General features: G+C 33.6%; 2 protein-coding genes across 2 annotated transcripts; both read right to left on the reverse strand.

Moving 5' to 3' along the window:
- Positions 1 to 1416: 1416 nt before the first annotated feature.
- On the reverse strand, positions 1417 to 1992 carry LOC139842340 (uncharacterized). The gene has a single exon (XM_071832490.1). It carries the CDS (start codon positions 1990 to 1992, stop codon positions 1417 to 1419), a length of 576 nt encoding a protein of 191 aa, XP_071688591.1.
- Positions 1993 to 2165: 173 nt separating this feature from the next.
- On the reverse strand, positions 2166 to 20746 carry LOC139842341 (uncharacterized). Its single transcript, XM_071832491.1, has 6 exons — positions 20565 to 20746; positions 19884 to 20458; positions 3471 to 3705; positions 2919 to 3403; positions 2614 to 2799; positions 2166 to 2491 (listed from the first exon to the last, which is right to left on the reverse strand). Exons 1-6 carry the CDS (start codon positions 20744 to 20746, stop codon positions 2166 to 2168), a joined length of 1989 nt encoding a protein of 662 aa, XP_071688592.1.
- Between the last annotated feature and the right edge of the window lie 1997 nt (positions 20747 to 22743).

Genomic DNA, 22743 nt, shown 5'->3' on the forward strand with positions numbered 1-22743 from the left:
ACTGAAATTATAAAACACACATGAAATGTCATCATGGACTATTTGTGATAATGAAGTGCTACTTGAAATATTCTTAAACAAATTATTTCAAACCTACTTATGAGATCCTTTTATTACACCACTCGATTTAAATACATCATTATTAGGATTTTAATTTCTTAATTCTGAGAATTCGCCGGTATTAAACATACTGATATGTATGTTAATTTGTAGACATGATTATCTAAATTGGAATACAAAGTGACACAACTTAACAAAGAAATACAACTAAAAAATTAACTTTCTAAAGCAAATACTTTGTAACTATATATTTTATGTGATATATAAGTATATAACAACTATATGACATCGTGTATTTGATTACTGAGTTGTTATTAAATCCGTTACTTTGATTTGAACATCATTTTTTTTACATTTGAACTTTCTAAATATTATATTGTTTATTTGTGTTATCATGATTAAAGATTGTCTTATAATATCATCATTTCATAAAACCGCGAAACCGCGGGTCTTTAACTAGTATATATATATATATATATATATATATATATATATATATATATATATATATATATATATATATATATATATATATATATATATATATATATATATACTAGGTTTTGGAGCCCATGCGTTGCACGTTGGAATTCATATTATTTCTAAGATACCGTACTTATAATATTAGTAACATCACATGAAAACTTATACAATTTTTGTCACATATATGATATGAATGAAACATATTTAAAAAATAGATTATACTTGGTGGAAATCATAATAATGTAACATAATTCAAATATTTATAAAAAAATATTATACATACATAATAGTTCAAAGATATCATACAAATGGAAATTTTTTAAAACATTTCTTCAATTAAGTCTATAAGTGTTGCAAGACTTCTTTGTATACCACATTTTTTGTTGTGTTGGATAGTTTGTTATCATTGTCTAAGATTAATATCTTGATTCCTTACCGATTAGTAACCCGAGATAGTGCAACGTATAGTTGTCCATGACTAAACACCAGTTTTGGAAGAAATAAACCGACCCGCGATAGTGAGTGTCCTTGACTTTTATTTATTGTCATTGCAAAGCACACCGACAATGGATATTGTCTTCTTTGGAATCTGAAAGGTATTCTCTTGTCTGTCGGTACGATAAGCATACGTGATAACGCTGTAATCTTCCCCACGTTTGAGCTCGTTAAAATTTTTACTTTGATGATTTTTTCTCCTAAATGCACAATTTGTAAACGTGTACCGTTACACAAACCTCCTACCTGATCTATATTTTGAAGTAACATAACTGGTACACCAATTTTGAGCCTCAGATTGTGCTTTGGTAAACCACCAACTTCAATGCTATTTAGGAAATCGGTATTGTATAGTTCATTATTAAAGTCAGCGTCTCTCTATGACGCACATATACCGTCTGAGCTAAAATATGACCTTTCTTCTCCTTCCAAACACATCATCATTCTATCACTAATGATGTTAACTACTTCATGAGTTGGAGCAAGAATTGCACGTTGCTGATAATATTCTGGATTGCCAAGATTAAAAAGATAATCTGGATAAATAGTTGAGATGATCGAACCAATTGGATCATCAAGATCTGTTATCAAAAGATCTTGTGGAATTTCAATATCAAAAACTCCGTCTTCAGATTCACCGACATCACCGTTGCCTATGTCAAGTATCCATTGAGCAAAACTTCTAGTATTTGCTTCAGTTTCAATACCACATAATCTCATGTTAACTGTAAGTTTTAAAACAGTAACATAATCCCACAAATAAGAAGAATTTAGAGATGCATCTACTATATCTTCTCTTTTACCTTTTTGAATAACAGGTAATATTTGTCTAAAGTCACCACCAAACACAACTGTTTTACCCCCAAAGAGAGTATCCATACTATCAGGATTGGATTGATGACATATATCACGCATAGAACGATCTAGTGCTTCAACGCACATCTTGTTAACCATCGGGGCCTCATCCCAAATAAGCAGTTTTGTTCTCTGAATGAGCTCACCCAATTTGCTGCTTGGAGAAATAGTACAAAATGACTCATCCGTAGGTTGAAGCGGTATGTGAAAACGTGAATGAGCCGTCCGACCTCCAGATAATAGCAAAGTTGCTATCCCACTTGACGCAACATTTAAAACAATTCTCCTTTACTGCGCAATGCAGCTGAGAGTGTTTTCCAAAGGAAGGTTTTTCCAGTACCACCATAACCGTACAAAAAGAACACACCTCCTTTGCCGTGATCAACCGCTTTTATTATCTGATCGTATGCCTCCTTTTGTTCGGATGTTAACGTTGTAATGAAATCTGAATGTTGATTTGTAAGTGTACTTTTGTCGTAGGAGAGCTCATCTATAATAAGATGGTTTTCTGAAATATTCCTTGTATGATTCGATGGGCATGTCATTGAACTAAAACTTCTCAATGAACTACTATTGCGTTGAAGTAGTTTGTCAATCTCTTGTAAAGTCAAATATTTTAATAGTTGAATCTCAATTTATGTCCCTGCAATGAATTTAATTTAATTTAATAATATACTCCAATATGACAATTGAAGTATAATATAATTTAAATATCCTTACCTGTTCTGTGCGGATGAAAGATATCCACCGATAAAAATTGAAATATTTTCTCAAACACAACTTCAGGTTGACTCGTAGTGTTAGATAATAGTAATTGTGCAAATAATTTTCTGACGAAATGACAACACTCCCCAAAAAACGCCTCTTGTATACCTTCTATATACTCCTTATCATCATCCAATAAACCTAAATCGTAGCAGGCGTCTTTGTAGCTATTAAATACCTGACCATTTACCGTGCGGATATCTTCATAGGAAGTTGGACCTTTAACCTTATTGAGAAGTATTCTAAGAAAAAAAGATCACCAGACGCTGGTGCCACATGATGAATACGACCAATTGCACCGGTGTTTCTTTTATGCCTAATCCAACTCCGATTATCTTTGTTCCAAATGAACTTTGTCCGGAATTCAACATAAGTCAATTCGCGTGCTTCTTGGTTCGAAGCGTTACAATTCATCCATTCGATGAACATTGACGTATTGACTGATGGCTTTTCTAATACCTCATCAATTAATTCCCCTTCATCAAAAATGATTTGCTGTTGTCCCACCAAATGGAACGGTAGTCTTATAACGCTGGGGTAATGATGATGTATATCGAAGTTCAAAATCCTCCAAATGGCTTCACACGATGAAACATATCGACAATCGTAGTAGTCTTGAATTTCATCAGTTTCTGCATTACAGTGCTGCGCTGTAATCCTATCATTACCTTTGTTGATATATTTGAAAAAATAACTAATTGAAGCAACTTGGTTACACCACTCAACATTGAGATGAGCTTGGTACCTTTAAAGAGGTAAGGATTATAAGCTACCACACTTCTGTTATCCAATTCAAGACCTTATTTTGTTACCGTTCTTCCATCATCCCTTCTTCGGTAATTGAATAACCGTCTTGATCAGTTTTTGTTACATCTGAGAAAGGTTTTGGAAACCTTTTTATACATTTTCTGTCTGAATCAGTGCACTGGCACGATGGATTCCTTTCACCGCAAGGACCGTGAATCATTAAATCTGACACGAGTTGATAAAGTTCGGGTTCTTTGATTTCATTTGGTATTTCAGCACATGTATACTGATCTACATCTTCTGGTTGGGTATTTTGTTTCTTTCATCAAGGAATAAGCATATATGGGCCTGAGGCAAACCACATTTCTGAAATTCCACGATATAGACTTCTGAAAAAATAAAGAAACAAATTATTAATAAGGATGTTTTATATTATTGAATAATCTAAAATTTTGTTATATATTAGTGATTATTCAATTAGTATGTACTCATTACATATAACTAAATAGTTTAAGAGAAGATTATATACAAAAACTAATTAAAAAGTAATAGACAAACCTACTTTAACAGTACCAAATAATTTTTTTTGCTTATATCTTTCATTAGTTGATCGAGCTTCATTTTAAAGATCCTTGCTCAAAAAGATGGTTTGTCTTCTGGTTTAAAACCGATCCTGTCCATTTCTCTTGTGATTTCTGGCCACTTTGGATTACATGTGAAAGTTAAAAATAAGTCGGGATAGCCAAATACACGACAAAGTGCCATAGCATCACGATAATTCTTAATCATATATCTAGCACTCCCTGTGAATGAGGAAGGAAGTTTTATCCTATTTCCCATCATACTATTCTCTGAAGAACCTGACGCCGCTGAATTCAATAAGTTGGTGAAAGTATCTGATTCAATAAGTTAGAATATTCTGATTTTTCCTGATGTATGAGATTCTTTCTGTAGTGACCCGAACTTTTCCATGTTTATATATATTAATTGAGATTGATATTTACATGATTAAATGTTTCCAACATGTTAAGCAATCAAACTTGTTAAGACTTGATTAATTGAAATATGTTTCATATAGACAATTGACCACCCAAGTTGACCGGCGATTCACGAACGTTAAAACTTGTAAAATCGACATGTCGATATATATATGGATATACATATGGTTAACATGAGATTATGATAAGTAAGTATCTCCATAAGTATATTAACAATGAGTTATATACATATAAACAAGACTACTAACTTAAGGATTTCGAAACGAGACATATATGTAACGATTATCGTTGTAACGACATTTAAATGTATATATATCATATTAAGATATATTAATATATCATAATATCATGATAATATAATAATTTAACATCTCATTAGATATAATAAACAATGGGTTAACAACATTAATTGAGATCGTTAACTTAAAGGTTTCAAAACAACACTTACATGTAACGACTAACGATGACTTAACGACTCAGTTAAAATGTATATACATGTAGTGTATTTAGATGTATTAAAATACTTTTGGAAGACTTCTAGACATATATCAAAATACTCATACTTAACGAAAATGGTTACAGTTACTTTCCCATTCTTTTCTTTCATCAAGAATTCTAGTCGTATTCTAACCCGTATTATACACAGCTTCAAAACGTACTTACTATGGGTATATACCAATAGGAACTAGCATGGGATTCCACTCTTGATTATGTCATGTATGACTAATCAATTTTAACTTCTACCATGAGCTAGTCAACTAACTAGAACTCCTTTTAACCCCACTCACCACTCACCAATTACCACTCATCATTCACTCCATTTCACTTCCAATTCTCTTTCTAATTCTCTCTCAACACACACACACTATTATGAACGTATTTTTCCAGTAGTTAATCATCATCTTCATCAAAAATCACTTCAAGAATCAAGCTATAATCATCATAGGAAGAACACTTCAAGAACACTTCAAAAATCCCTTCAAGTTTACTAATTTACTTCCAAGCTTTCTAATCCATTCCAAGTAATCATCTAAGATCAAGAAACCTTTGTTATATACAGTAGGTTATCTTTCTTATTCAAGAACTTTCAAGCCATACAAGATCCTTTGAAGCTAGATCATTTCTTGTCACTTCCAGTAGGTTTACCTACTAAACTTGAGGTAGTAATGATGTTCATAACATCATTCGATTCATATATATAAAACTATCTTATTCGAAGGTTTAAACTCGTAATCACTAGAACATAGTTTAGTTAATTCTAAACTTGTTCGCAAACAAAAGTTAATCCTTCTAACTTGACTTTTAAAATTAACTAAACACATGTTCTATATCTATATGATATGCTAACTTAATGATTTAAAACCTGGAAACACGAAAAATACCGTAAAACCGGATTTACGCCGTCGTAGTAACACCGCGGGCTGTTTTGGGTTAGTTAATTAAAAACTATGATAAACTTTGATTTAAAAGTTGTTATTCTGAGAAAATTATTTTTATTATGAACATGAAACTATATCCAAAAATTATGGTTAAACTCAAAGTGGAAGTATGTTTTCTAAAATGGTCATCTAGACGTCGTTCTTTCGACTGAAATGACTACCTTTACAAAAATGACTTGTAACTTATTTTTCCGACTATAAACCTATAATTTTTCTGTTTAGATTCATAAAATAGAGTTCAATATGAAACCATAGCAATTTGATTCACTCAAAACGGATTTAAAATGAAGAAGTTATGGGTAAAACAAGATTGGATAATTTTTCTCATTTTAGCTACGTGAAAATTGGTAACAAATCTATTCCAACCATAACTTAATTAACTTGTATTGTATATTATGTAATCTTGAGATACCATAGACACGTATACAATGTGAAAGGACCCGTCCTAATCCACCTGGACGAAGTCATCAACATTTGGTCCCATTGCGATGATCGGCTCCAAGTAATGTCCTTATATTGAGCAAATGCACAGCGGAAGACTTAATTCGTACCTGAGAATAAACATGCTATAAAGTGTCAACCAAAAGGTTGGTGAGTTCATAGGTTTATCATAACAATCATTTCAATATGTTAATAGACCACAAGATTTCATAATCATAAACAAGCATTCTAAGTGGTTGAGCACTTGGTAACCATACTTAACATTTAATCAACGTCGCATATTCCCTTTATTATGAAATCTCACTACACCGTACCAAGTGTAGTCACCAAAACGAAGTACTGTGCAACCGTTGAATACTGGTCGTCCAGTCTGGTTGGGGTTGTCAGGCCCGATAGATCTATCAACAGGATTCGCGTTTACAATACCCATGTAAATAATAGTTACCAAGCTACAGGGAAATATGCCAGTGGTACAACTCAACGTAGAATATATTTTTAAGTACTTGTGTCTATTTTGTAAACATTTATAAAAGCAGCGCATGTATTCTCAGCCCAGAAATATATATTGCAAAAGCAATTAAAAAGGGAGCAAATGAAACTCACTTTTGCCTTGAAGGTATTTAATTCGACTTGGTCTCCGATAGATATCACGAACCTAACCATATATATAATATATCAACATATTTTCTTTTTAAGTAATCGTTACATATACTTTTAATACTTTTAATATTTTCTTAGTCCGATGTTAGTGGTCCACAATTAGTTGCTTAAATAAAATAAATAAAGACCCCATCGTATTCGTATTGATCAGAATTAATCTCGACCCATGGTACCATGTTGTCAAATGACGTGTTGCGTACATAAAGTACCGTGTTGTCAAATGACGTGTTGCGTACAATCATGAGGTCTTATGATTAATCTTCTCGTGTTGCTTACGGGTGGTCCTGAAATATATAAAATCAAATCATAAGTAATTATATATAAAATATCATATTAATTAGAAAAGATATGATTAATTTACTTTTTCTCCAAATATTTTCGTAGCTAAACTAGCTTCGGATACCCAATCTTATTTTAGTAGTAGTTTCTTCATTACAACTCCGTTTTTGTTGGTTCAACTTGCCACTTCCTTGGATCGAGTCAAATTTTAAGAATATGAACTGAAAATACCTTAGTTTGTATTCGAAATCATAGGTTATAGGTCAAACTTTGGTGAAACTTATGAAAGTGATCATTTTCCATCATAAAAACAACATTTAATGATCATTTTTCTAAAAATACTTACACTTTGAGTTAAACCATAAAATTTTTATGTGTTAACATATTCATAAGAAATATCATTTTTCTAGAACATAAACTTCCAATTCAAAGTTCAAGATGGTTTTTAATTATCCAACCCAAAACAGCCCCCGGTTGAACTCTGACGACGTAGATTCAGTTTTTAAGATGTTCTTTGTAAAATCAAATTATATCTTGTTAGGTTAGCATATCATTATGATATATTACAGGTCTTGAAGTGTTTTAAAAGTCAAGTTAGAAGGATCTATTTAGTTTGCGAACAAGTTTGAAATCATTCAAACTATGTTCTTGTTGTTAAAATTTTATACCACAAAATAAGATAGCTATATGAATATGAATTGAATAAAATTATGAACAAGGTTACTACCTCAAGTTACTTGGACAAAGTTACTGCAAAAGATAAGAAATAATCTTGGAATCAAAGAGTGGTGGAGTTAGATCAAAAGGTTGGAAGTAAACTTCTTCAAATGGGTGGTTATTTTGATATGTTCTTGAAAGAGTTTTCTTATGGTGTTTAAGGCTTGTAATTGAAGCTAAATGATGGGGAAAATGCTCGGAGATGATCAAGTATGATGTTAGAAGTATTTTGAGAGATAAATGAGGGTGTAGATATGAGAAAATGGAGTGAAGAAATGGTGTTCATTTATAAAAACGTTTTTAGTTTATAAAGAAAGAAAAGGATTCCTAATTTTGTTTTCTTACTAATAATTCATACTACTTGACAAATTCTAGTTACCTCATATCTAGGGCAGTAATAATGTTGATTAGGATGTTGATTTGATGTGTATATACCAATAGTAAATACATATAGAAGCTGGGTATGATACGGGTACATATACCCTAGATATACGTATAGAAATCTTGAGGAACGGAACGAGAATTCAAATATAGCTATCTTTTGTGAATATACTTATATTGTTTTATGTATTTAAGTCCTTAAAAAGTGATTAAATACATTATATATACGATACATGTATAAGCATTATAGATTATAAGTATATATATCAAAGAATGTTACGTATAGTTATCGTTTTGAAAACTTAAGTGAGTAGTTTCAAAATATACTTATAACTCATTGTCATTAGTACACAATGAGATGTTAAACCATCCTTAAATCATGTTAAATATATATAAATACATATATATACACAAACGTATAATTATCGTATGTTATATAGTTCGTGATATCATCGGTCATATTGGACGGTCAAACGTTGTGTAAAACTCTTTTCAAAAACACAAGTCTCAACAATTTGGATTGCTTATCATGTTGGTATGGTTTAATTTATGTAAATATTAATCTCATAAGTATAATTTGGTCGAAAAATTCCGGGTCATTACACAATGTTTCGACCTATCATGTCGACACATCTATATATATTTCGGAACAACCATAGACACTCTATATGTGAATGTTGGAGTTACTATACAGGGTTGAGGTTGATTCCAAAATATATATAGTTTGAGTTGTGATCAATACTGAGATACGTATACACTGGGTCGTGGATTGATTCAAGATAATATTTATCGATTTATTTCTGTACATCTAACTGTGGACAACTAGTTGTAGGTTACTAACGAGGACAGCTGACTTAATAAACTTAAAACATCAAAATATATTAAAAGTGTTGTAAATATATTTTGAACATACTTTAATATATATGTATATATTGTTATAGGTTCGTGAATCAACAGTGGCCAAGTCTTACTTCTCGACGAAGTAAAAATCTGTGAAAGTGAGTTATAGTCCCACTTTTAAAATCTAATATTTTTGGGATGAGAATACATGCAGGTTTTATAAATGATTTACAAAATAGACACAAGTACTTGAAACTACATTCTATGGTTGAATTATCGAAATCGAATATGCCCCTTTTTATTAAGTCTGGTAATCTAAGAATTAGGGAACAGACACCCTAATTGACGCGAATCCTAAAGATAGATCTATTGGGCCTAACAAACCCCATCCAAAGTACCGGATGCTTTAGTACTTCGAAATTTATATCATATCCGAAGGGTGTCCCGGAATGATGGGGATATTCTTATATATGCATCTTGTTAATGTCGGTTACCAGGTGTTCACCATATGAATGATTTTTATCTCTATGTATGGGATGTGTATTGAAATATGAAATCTTGTGGTCTATTGTTACGATTTGATATATATAGGTTAAACCTATAACTCACCAACATTTTTGTTGACGTTTAAGGCATGTTTATTCTCAGGTGAATATTAAGAGCTTCCGCTGTTGCATACTAAAATAAGGACAAGATTTGGAGTCCATGTTTGTATGATATTGTGTAAAAACTGCATTCAAGAAACTGATTTCGATGTAACATATTTGTATTGTAAACCATTATGTAATGGCCGTGTGTAAACAGGATATTTTAGATTATCATTATTTGATAATCTACGTAAAGCTTTTTAAACCTTTATTTATGAAATAAAGGTTATGGTTTGTTTTAAAAATGAATGCAGTCTTTGAAAAACGTCTCATATAGAGGTCAAAACCTCGCAACGAAATCAATTAATATGGAACGTTTTTAATCAATAAGAACGGGACATTTCAGTTGGTATCCGAGCGTTGGTCTTAGAGAACCAGAATTTTGCATTAGTGTGTCTTATCGAGTTTGTTAGGATGCATTAGTGAGTCTGGACTTCGACCGTGTTTACTTGAAAAATGATTGCTTAACAAATTTTGTTGGAAACTATATATTTTTAACATGTGAATATTATGTGATATATTAATGTCTTAACGCGTTTGATATTATGTGATAGATGTCTACCTCCCGAACAAGTCCCATTGACTCACCTAATAATAATGAAGAGTCAAATGTAAATTGGAATGATTCGTGGACTGATTCACAAGTTCCCGAAGAGGAACCGGAAGAAGAGTCGGAACCAGAAGAAGAATCAGAACCGGAAGAAGAATCGGAACCGGATGAAGAAATAGAACAGGTGGGGAAAATAATAAAACGGTTAAGTAAAAGAAAATCCTCAACCAACCGACCAAGGTTAATTATGGTCAATGGTGTTTCCGCTAAGGAAGCAAAATATTGGGAGGATTACCAATTCTCCGATGAATCGGATTCTGACGAGAATTCCGATGATGTTATAGAAATTACCCCAACTGAATTTAAAAAGGCAAAAGAAAATAATAAGGGAAAGGGCATAAAAATAGAGAAATCTAATTCCAACCCCGATGAACTTTATATGTATCGTCAACCCCCGAAGTCCTTAAGTTGTAACAATGACCCGGGAACCTCTAAACCACCATGTTTTTCTAAACCAATGTGGAAAACGACGGTTCGTATTAGGGGAACATCATATATCCCTAGAAACTTGGCAAAACGAACCAAAACCGAAGAAGAAGAAACAAGCGAGTCGGAATAAGATAGTTGTATTCGTGTGGTGTAATATATGTAATATAGTGTGCTTATGCTTTATGATATATGTAAAAATTGCTTGTATTAATAAGTATTTTTTTTTATGAATCTAACTCTTGTATATTTTACAGTATAAAAACACAAAATGGATAGACAACCCAATATTTTAAGAGACCTACCCGGAGACATGATTGATGAAATCTTGTCTAGAGTTGGTCAGAATTCTTCGGCACAACTATTTAAGGCGAGATCAGTTTGTAAGACATTCGAAGAACGTTCCAAGAATTCCTTGGTTTATAAAAGGCTTTCGTTCGAAAGATGGGGGATATCACATTGGGAAATTCATAAGTTACGATGTGTTTACTTTGACGCATATATTGCGGGGAACCCAAATGCTATTTTACGCAATGGGTTAAGAAATTATTTTGACTCAATATATCCGAATATTGGACTTCGTGATTTAGAAAAAGCGGCTAACATGCAACATAAAGAAGCATGTTATGCTTACGGATTAGTAATGTTCGCTTCTCACCAAAGTGAGAACAAGAACATCGGCCTACAACTATTAAACAAAACATTCCCACAAGTGACGGAGTCGGTAATTGGGGTAAGAAATGAGGTTTTTAGATTGTTACGGGACTGTTGGACATTACGTAACCCTCGTCCCTTTAACGACGTTACAACACGCTGTCTTATCAACGGCCATAATGGTTATGTTCCACAAGACCAAGGATGGGAAGTAGTCCTAGTAAAACCAGAATGCATGACTTGTTTCTGGACGTATGAATTACGTGTCTTTATTGCCTTTGCTGAACGACTTGTGTACTAGCTAGAATTATCTTCACAACTATCTTGTATCAAAGTTATTGTGTGCTATATTTCATGCTTTATGTAAAATAAGCGGTATTGTAAGTTTGTAAAATATTGTATAAAAGTTTGAACGCGAAATATTATTATAATCAGTTTTTCATATAGAATTATAGTAGTTGAATTGTATATTAGCTACTAAGTATGAACTTAACGGGTAGGTACTACCCGAATTTAAACTTATAAAATGCTAATATGAAGAAAAAGCTTTTATAAATGAGTTCATATTATGCTACGAAATACTATTAACTACTCTTAATATTCTGTATGATTAACTTGTTCCATTTGACTATTTTGAAGGAAATGGCACCGACTACTCGACATACCGTGAATATGAATGAAGAGGAATTCCGTACTTTTCTAGCTTCAAACATAGCCGCAGTACAGGCTGCGCTACATACCAACAATAACCTTGGATCTAGCAGTACAGGAAATCGTGTAGGATGCACCTACAAAGAATTCACTGCCTGCAAACCTTTGGAATTTGATGGAACCGAAGGACTGATCGGATTGAAACGGTGGACCGAGAAGGTCGAATCGGTGTTTGCCATAAGTAAGTGTACTAAAGAGGACAAAGTAAAGTACGCTACGCATACCTTCACAGGTTCTGCGTTAACATGGTGGAATACCTATCTAGAGCAAGTGGGACAAGACGATGCGTACGCACTACGTGGTCAGCATTCAAGCACTTGATGAACGAGAAGTACCGTCCCAGAACCGAGGTCAATAAGCTCAAGACAGAACTTAGAGGGTTACGAACCCAAGGATTTGATATTACCACGTACGAAAGATGATTCACAGAATTGTGCCTATTGTGTCCGGGAGCATTCGAAGATGAGGAAGAGAAGATCGACGCGTTTGTGAAAGGATTACCAGAAAGAATCCAAGAAGATATAAGTTCACACGAGCCCGCCTCCATACAACAGGCATGTAGAATGGCTCACAAACTAGTGAACCAGATTGAAGAAAGAATTAAAGAACAGACTGCTAAAGAGGCCAATGTGAAGCAAGTCAAAAGAAAGTGGGAGGAAAACGGTGATAAGAATCACCAATACAACAACAACAGCAATTACAACAATAATCGCAACAATTATCCCAACAATCGCAACATCAATCGTAACTACAACAAACGGCCCAACAACAACAACAACAACAACAACAACAACATCAACTACAACAATCATCTCAACAACAATAATAACCGCAACAACAACAACAATCAGAAGCAGCTATGCCAAAGGTGTGAAAAGTATCACTCGGGGTTCTGCACCAAATTTTGCAACAAGTGTAAAAGAAATGGTCATAGCGCGGCGAAGTGTGAGGTCTACGGACCAGGGGTTAATAGAACGAAAGGAACAAATGGTGTCGGAATGAGTAATGGCGGAGCAAGTAGTGTCGGAGCAAATTATGCCAATGTAGTTTGTTATAAATGTGGAAAACCGGGCCACATTATTAGAAATTGCCTGAACCAGGAGAACACGAATGGACAAGGCCGTGGAAGAGTTTTCAATATTAATGCGGCAGAGGCACAGGAAGACCCGGAGCTTGTTACGGGTACGTTTCTTATTGACAATAAATCTGCTTACGTTTTATTTGATTCGGGTGCGGATAGAAGCTATATGAGTAGAGATTTTTATGCTAAATTAAGTTGTCCATTGACGCCTTTGGATAGTAAATTTTTACTCGAATTAGCAAATGGTAAATTAATTTCAGCAGATAATATATGTCGGAATCGAGAAATTAAACTGGTTAGCGAAACATTTAAGATTGACTTGATACCAGTAGAGTTAGGGAGTTTTGATGTGATAATCGGTATGGACTGGTTGAAAGAAGTGAAAGCAGAGATCGTTTGTTACAAAAATGCAATTCGCATTATACGAGAAAAAGGAAAACCCTTAATGGTGTACGGAGAAAAGGGCAACACGAAGCTACATCTTATTAGTAATTTGAAGGCACAAAAACTAATAAGAAAAGGTTGCTATGCTGTTCTAGTACACGTCGAGAAAGTACAAACTGAAGAAAAGAGCATCAATGATGTTCCCGTCGCAAAAAAATTTCCCGATGTATTTCCGAAAGAATTACCGGGATTACCCCCACATCGATCCGTTGAATTTCAAATAGATCTTGTACCAGGAGCTGCACCAATAGCTCTTGCTCCTTACAGACTCGCACCCAGCGAGATGAAAGAACTGCAAAGCCAATTACAAGAAATTTTAGAGCATGGTTTCATTCGACCAAGCACATCACCGTGGGGAGCTCCTGTTTTGTTTGTCAAGAAGAAAGATGGTACATTCAGGTTGTGTATCGACTACCGAGAGTTGAACAAACTTACCATCAAGAACCGCTACCCACTACCGAGAATCGACGACTTATTTGATCAACTACAAGGCTCGTCTGTTTATTCAAAGATTGACTTACGTTCCGGGTATCATCAAATGCGGGTGAAAGAAGATGATATTCGAAAGACTGCTTTCAGAACACGTTACGGTCATTACGAGTTTATGGTCATGCCATTTGGTTTAACTAATGCACCAGCTATGTTCATGGACCTTATGAACCGAGTGTGTGGACCATACCTTGACAAGTTTGTCATTGTTTTCATTGATGACATACTTATTTACTCAAAGAATGACCAAGAACACGGTGAACATTTGAGAAAGGTGTTAGAAGTATTGAGGAAGGAAGAATTGTACGCTAAGTTTTCAAAGTGTGCATTTTGGTTGGAAGAAGTTCAATTCCTCGGTCACATAGTGAACAAAAAAGGTATTAAGGTGGATCCGGCAAAGATAGAAACTGTTGAAAAGTGGGAAACCCCGAAAACTCCGAAACACATACGCCAGTTTTTAGGACTAGCTGGTTACTACAGAAGGTTCATCCAAGACTTTTCCAGAATAGCAAAACCCTTGACTGCATTAACGCATAAAGGGAAGAAATTTGAATGGAAGGATGAACAAGAGAAAGCGTTTCAGTTATTGAAGAAAAAGCTAACTACGGCACCTATATTGTCATTGCCTGAAGGGAATGATGATTTTGTGATTTATTGTGACGCATCAAAGCAAGGTCTCGGTTGTGTATTAATGCAACGAACGAAGGTGATTGCTTATTCGTCTAGACAATTGAAGATTCACGAGCAAAATTATACGACGCATGATTTGGAATTAGGCGCGGTTGTTTTTGCATTAAAGACTTGGAGGCACTACTTATATGGGGTCAAAAGTATTATATATACCGACCACAAAAGTCTTCAACACATATTTAATCAGAAACAACTGAATATGAGGCAGCGTAGGTGGATTGAATTGTTGAATGATTACGACTTTAAGATTCGTTACCACCCGGGGAAGGCAAATGTGGTAGCCGATGCCTTGAGCAGGAAGGACAGAGAACCCATTCGAGTAAAATCTATGAATATAATGATTCATAATAACCTTACTAAAATAAAGGAGGCGCAACAAGGAGTTTTAAAAGAAGGAAATTTAAAGGATGAAATACCCAAAGGATCGGAGCAGCATCTTAATATTCGGGAAGATGGAACCCGGTATAGGGCTGAAAGGATTTGGGTACCAAAATTTGGAGATATGAGAGAAATGGTACTTAGAGAAGCTCATAAAACTAGATACTCAATACATCCTGGAACGGGGAAGATGTATAAGGATCTCAAGAAACATTTTTGGTGGCCGGGTATGAAAGCCGATGTTGCTAAATACGTAGGAGAATGTTTGACGTGTTCTAAGATCAAAGCTGAGCATCAGAAACCATCAGGTCTACTTCAACAACCCGAAATCCCAGAATGGAAATGGGAAAACATTACCATGGATTTCATCACTAAATTGCCAAGGACTGCAAGTAGTTTTGATACTATTTGGGTAATAGTTGATCGTCTCACCAAATCAGCACACTTCCTGCCAATAAGAGAAGATGACAAGATGGAGAAGTTAGCACGACTGTATTTGAAGGAAGTTGTCTCCAGACATGGAATACCAATCTCTATTATCTCTGATAGGGATGGCAGATTTATTTCAAGATTCTGGCAGACATTACAGTAAGCATTAGGAACTCGTCTAGACATGAGTACTGCCTATCATCCACAAACTGATGGGCAGAGCGAAAGGACGATACAAACGCTTGAAGACATGCTACGAGCATGTGTTATTGATTTCAGAAACAGTTGGGATCGACATCTACCGTTAGCAGAATTTTCCTACAACAACAGCTACCATTCAAGCATTGAGATGGCACCGTTTGAAGCACTTTATGGTAGAAAGTGCAGGTCTCCGATTTGTTGGAGTGAAGTGGGGGATAGACAGATTACGGGTCCGGAGATTATACAAGAAACTACCGAGAAGATCATACAAATTCAACAACGGTTGAAAACCGCCCAAAGTCGACAAAAGAGCTACGCTGACATTAAAAGAAAAGATATAGAATTTGAAATTGGAGAGATGGTCATGCTTAAAGTTGCACCTTGGAAAGGCGTTGTTCGATTTGGTAAACGAGGGAAATTAAATCCAAGGTATATTGGACCATTCAAGATTATTGATCGTGTCGGACCAGTAGCTTACCGACTTGAGTTACCTCAACAACTCGCGGCTGTACATAACACTTTCCACGTCTCGAATTTGAAGAAATGTTTTGCTAAAGAAGATCTCACTATTCCATTAGATGAAATCCAAATCAACGAAAAACTCCAATTCATCGAAGAACCCGTCGAAATAATGGATCGTGAGGTTAAAAGACTTAAGCAAAACAAGATACCAATTGTTAAGGTTCGATGGAATGCTTGTAGAGGACCCGAGTTCACCTGGGAGCGTGAAGATCAGATAAAGAAGAAATACCCGCATCTATTTCCAGAAGATTCGTCAACACCTTCAACAGCTTAAAATTTCGGGACGAAATTTATTTAACGGGTAGGTACTGTAGTGACCCGAACTTTTCCATGTTTATATATATTAATTGAGATTTATATTTACATGATTAAATGTTTCCAACATGTTAAGCAATCAAACTTGTTAAGACTTGATTAATTGAAATATGTTTCATATAGACAATTGACCACCCAAGTTGACCGGCGATTCACGAACGTTAAAACTTGTAAAAATGACATGACGATATATATATGGATATACATATGGTTAACATGAGATTATGATAAGTAAGTATCTCCATAAGTATATTAACAATGAGTTATATACATATAAACAAGACTACTAACTTAAGGATTTCGAAACGAGACATATATGTAACGATTATCGTTGTAACGACATTTAAATGTATATATATCATATTAAGATATATTAATATATCATAATATCATGATAATATAATAATTTAACATCTCATTAGATATAATAAATAATGGGTTAACAACATTAATTGAGATCGTTAACTTAAAGGTTTCAAAACAACACTTACATGTAACGACTAACGATGACTTAACGACTCAGTTAAAATGTATATACATGTAGTGTATTTAGATGTATTAAAATACTTTTGGAAGACTTCTAGACATATATCAAAATACTCATACTTAACAAAAATGGTTACAGTTACTTTCCCATTCTTTTCTTTCATCAAGAATTCTAGTCGTATTCTTACCCGTATTATACACAGCTTCAAAACGTACTTACTATGGGTATATACCAATAGGAACTAGTATGGGATTCCACTCTTGATTATGTCATGTATGACTAATCAATTTTAACTTCTACCATGAGCTAGTCAACTAACTAGAACTCCTTTTAACCCCACTCACCACTCATCAATTACCACTCATCATTCACTCCATTTCACTTCCAATTCTCTTTCTAATTCTCTCTCAACACACACACACTATTATGAACGTATTTTTCCAGTAGTTAATCATCATCTTCATCAAAAATCACTTCAAGAATCAAGCTATAATCATCATAGGAAGAACACTTCAAGAACACTTCAAAAATCCCTTCAAGTTTACTAATTTACTTCCAAGCTTTCTAATCCATTCCAAGTAATCATCTAAGATCAAGAAACCTTTGTTATATACAGTAGGTTATCTTTCTTATTCAAGAACTTTCAAGCCATCCAAGATCCTTTGAAGCTAGATCATTTCTTGTCACTTCCAGTAGGTTTACCTACTAAACTTGAGGTAGTAATGATGTTCATAACATCATTCGATTCATATATATAAAACTATCTTATTCGAAAGTTTAAACTCGTAATCACTAGAACATAGTTTAGTTAATTCTAAACTTGTTCGCAAAAAAAAGTTAATCCTTCTAACTTGACTTTTAAAATTAACTAAACACATGTTCTATATCTATATGATATGCTAACTTAATGATTTAAAACCTGGAAACACGAAAAATACCGTAAAACCGGATTTACGCCGTCGTAGTAACACCGCGGGCTGTTTTGGGTTAGTTAATTAAAAACTATGATAAACTTTGATTTAAAAGTTGTTATTCTGAGAAAATGATTTTTATTATGAACATGAAACTATATCCAAAAATTATGGTTAAACTCAAAGTGGAAGTATGTTTTCTAAAATGGTCATCTAGACGTCGTTCTTTCGACTGAAATGACTACCTTTACAAAAATGACTTGTAACTTAGTTTTCCGACTATAAACCTATATTTTTTCTGTTTAGATTCATAAAATAGAGTTCAATATGAAACCATAGCAATTTGATTCACTCAAAACGGATTTAAAATGAAGAAGTTATGGGTAAAACAAGATTGGATAATTTTTCTCATTTTAGCTACGTGAAAATTGGTAACAAATCTATTCCAACCATAACTTAATCAACTTGTATTGTATATTATGTAATCTTGAGATACCATAGACACGTATACAATGTTTCGACCTATCATGCCGACACATCTATATATATTTCGGAACAACCATAGACACTCTATATGTGAATGTTGGAGTTAGCTATACAGGGTTGAGGTTGATTCCAAAATATATATAGTTTGAGTTGTGATCAATACTGAGATACGTATACACTGGGTCGTGGATTGATTCAAGATAATATTTATCGATTTATTTCTGTACATCTAACTGTGGACAACTAGTTGTAGGTTACTAACGAGGACAGCTGACTTAATAAACTTAAAACATCAAAATATATTAAAAGTGTTGTAAATATATTTTGAACATACTTTAATATATATGTATATATTGTTATAGGTTCGTGAATCAACAGTGGCCAAGTCTTACTTCTCGACGAAGTAAAAATCTGTGAAAGTGAGTTATAGTCCCACTTTTAAAATCTAATATTTTTGGGATGAGAATACATGCAGGTTTTATAAATGATTTACAAAATAGACACAAGTACGTGAAACTACATTCTATGGTTGAATTATCGAAATCGAATATGCCCCTTTTTATTAAGTCTGGTAATCTAAGAATTAGGGAACAGACACCCTAATTGACGCGAATCCTAAAGATAGATCTATTGGGCCTAACAAACCCCATCCAAAGTACCGGATGCTTTAGTACTTCGAAATTTATATCATATCCGAAGGGTGTCCCGGAATGATGGGGATATTCTTATATATGCATCTTGTTAATGTCGGTTACCAGATGTTCACCATATGAATGATTTTTATCTCTATGTATGGGATGTGTATTGAAATATGAAATCTTGTGGTCTATTGTTACGATTTGATATATATAGGTTAAACCTATAACTCACCAACATTTTTGTTGACGTTTAAGGCATGTTTATTCTCAGGTGAATATTAAGAGCTTCCGCTGTTGCATACTAAAATAAGGACAAGATTTGGAGTCCATGTTTGTATGATATTGTGTAAAAACTGCATTCAAGAAACTGATTTCGATGTAACATATTTGTATTGTAAACCATTATGTAATGGCCGTGTGTAAACAGGATATTTTAGATTATCATTATTTGATAATCTACGTAAAGCTTTTTAAACCTTTATTTATGAAATAAAGGTTATGGTTTGTTTTAAAAATGAATGCAGTCTTTGAAAAACGTCTCATATAGAGGTCAAAACCTCGCAACGAAATCAATTAATATGGAACGTTTTTAATCAATACGAACGGGACATTTCACTTTCTGCCTCAATCACAGTGTAAGCATCAACTACAAATTGTTGATACAACTTACGACCCAAGTGCACAAGTGTGGGAATAGCACATTCTTGAAGTTTATATGCGAAGAATTCACGCATAGTAACCCTCTTTTTCACTCTTGTGGAATGCTCATCGACATCACGATGAAGAATGTCTGTCATGTACCCATCTTCTACATAAATAAACATAAGTGGATATTGTAGGGTTAAATATTCGGTGTGAAGCTCAGAAATTCTTTTTAACCCTTCAATACGACTATCGATTATAATATCCCTTTCGTCATACGAAGAAACATTGATATCACCTACAATAAGTGCTGCAACTTCGTCTACCGTTGGCAGATTGTAATTACGTCCATCTTTGGTTCGTCTACCAATTAACTTAATTTTCATCTGCATATTAGGTGTTTCTAGAAACCAGTCACGAGCCATCTGAAACGTCTTGACAAGAGGATTATGTTCATCGAGAACTTCCATTATTTGACGAATGAGATCCTCGTCGAGTGAATAGCGTGAAGACGAAGCCTTTGTTCTGTTTTTTCCACTGTTATGAATTCAACAAATCATAAATATCAATGTTAATATTCTCATATATTTATTTACTACATTGTTTATTTAATGTTAATCTATATGAATTACACGAATCATACCTGATTGCTTCTTTCTTATTATTTGTTTCATTTACAGTATCATATATGTATAACTGGCCGAATCTCGGTTTTTGACCATCCGTTGGTAATAAACCTCCATATTGGTGACAATTTTGACCACGAATACAAAATGTATAAGGGCCACGACCTTTGTTTACACGATCGTCCACCATATCACCCATCGAAGTAAATGTAAAAATGATGTTGTACTGTCGAACATTCTCAATGAAATGTTGACTCTTGGGATGATTGTTAGTATATAGATCTCAAATTAGTTTAGGAGGAGCTTTGTTGAATTCGGGCAGCACTATTTTACCTTTCAAACAACAAAGTGAGAATGCCTGGGAGAAACCGTATTTTTTTCCTACTTTCGTCTCTTTATCTCATAATTTAGCACCACAAGCGGAACATATATAACTAAGAGTGCCGTAATCAACATAGTCTGCCAAAAATAATAATTTATTGGTTTAATTTATAAAATATAACATAGTTTAACAAATAAAAAAAAGTTATAAGAACAACCCTTTGAAGTTCCTTTGAATGTTTGCTTGGTCAAGGTCAAAAGGTATCGGTGTAATATTTTCCTTCCAATGCTTGTTGTTTTGATTCCGCTTTGACCGTACTTGTAAAAATGCCGACTTAAAAAAGTAAGTATGTAGATTTTAAAAATAAAACAGGTTTGAATATTATATATGTCACAAATAATTACCTTTGGATACACTGTATGATGTAATGTAACATTTGTCACTATTATTAACCGATTCCTTTGATATTCTCAGAGATGGTGTTACCGGTGCCGGAGTTGCAATGTTATATGAACATTCACCCGTTGTATTTTGTGATGACCCGGAAATTTCCGACCAAATTTAAACTTAAATCTTATAATGATTCCGACACGATAAGCAAAGTCTATTAAACTGAGTCTCAGAATGTTAGAACTATTTTCATGTAATCATTTACCTTTGGACTGTGTTCGACGATTCACGAACAAATTATTTGTAAATAAATACATATATATTTAAATATATAGATATATATATACTGATTTGAAATATAATTGGAAGTAATATATGATTTGAATATTTGAAATAAATATGTAAAATATCAAACAATATAATATCCCTATTAAAACTGTCGGTAACTAAATTACAAAGTTTGGAGGCTGCTTTACCATTTATTAAAGTATCTTTCCAATCTGCACGTTTAATATATAACTATTACTAACTGATATTTCTTGAATTATTGTGCTTACTTTTCCATTTGATTTATTAAGGTATTAAAAGATTATTGTACTTGTTTGTTTCGATTCATCATAGCCCTCCTATATATATACATATAGATATAGATGGATAGTTATATAATATACCAATATTTGTACGAGTTGAAATCAATTTCCTATCTCTTCTTTCTATCTCTGTCGACCCACATACACACCTCTTTTTGTCATCAAAAACTGTCACTCACTCCCCATGAAAGTAACAAGAACCCTAACTAAAATGTATTCAAAGTTTATGTTAAAATGATTATAAAAAATACACTCCATATTATGAGTTTGATTACCTGCAGTACTTTATTCATCATAAAATTGGAACTAGTTTGTACAAACTAATTTATATGCGTTTGAGCATACTCTTGTCTGAAATAGTCCGTATATTTTAACTTATAATCCCAATGATTGTTTTCTCATATCAACTTTACATTACATCTCAATAAATAAATAAAAGGGGACCATATTTCAATTAAACATACATAAATTATTATTATTATTTCTCATTAAGTGTCGACATATGTAGAAAGATTCCAAAGGTGGCTGCTAAAAGTTGATTCACATTCCACTTACTTCAATTATGAGTATTATATACAAATGATTATATGGTAAGTATCATCACCAACCATGTGAGTCCCTTGTGTTTCCTTCTCTGTTGTTTCAAGCTCGAACACCAAACACCTTTCCTTCACAACACCACCTTTAACATCTCCGGTTAATCACCACCTTGGCCGTGAGCCTCCATCACCAATCATCACTAACCACCATCAAACCACCTACTCGATGTATACTGTTTCTGTTTCAAATGGAATCAAAACAATTAGCACTTCTTTCTTGATTGTTTCTTCTTTGTGAACCTCAAAATCATCACAAACATAAATCCTTTAAACTTTACCTGCTGCTACCTTGTTT

The sequence above is a fragment of the Rutidosis leptorrhynchoides genome, chromosome 4, assembly GCF_046630445.1.
Source record: "Rutidosis leptorrhynchoides isolate AG116_Rl617_1_P2 chromosome 4, CSIRO_AGI_Rlap_v1, whole genome shotgun sequence".
NCBI classification, from domain to species: Eukaryota; Viridiplantae; Streptophyta; class Magnoliopsida; order Asterales; family Asteraceae; genus Rutidosis; species Rutidosis leptorrhynchoides.

What these genes read in the sequence shown, in the direction of transcription:
- LOC139842341 (XM_071832491.1), bottom strand. Translation starts at nt 20,746, where the DNA reads ATGGGTGATATGGTGGACGATCGTGTAAACAAAGGTCGTGGCCCTTAT. An exon ending in TCATGTGGCACCAGCGTCTG is followed by an intron (nt 2,800 to 2,918) that starts GTGATCTTTTTT and finishes GCTACGATTTAG; the next exon opens with GTTTATTGGATGATGATAAG. An exon ending in CTTTCATCCGCACAGAACAG is followed by an intron (nt 2,492 to 2,613) that starts GTAAGGATATTT and finishes TGACTTTACAAG; the next exon opens with AGATTGACAAACTACTTCAA.
- LOC139842340 (XM_071832490.1), bottom strand. Translation starts at nt 1,992, where the DNA reads ATGGTTAACAAGATGTGCGTTGAAGCACTAGATCGTTCTATGCGTGAT.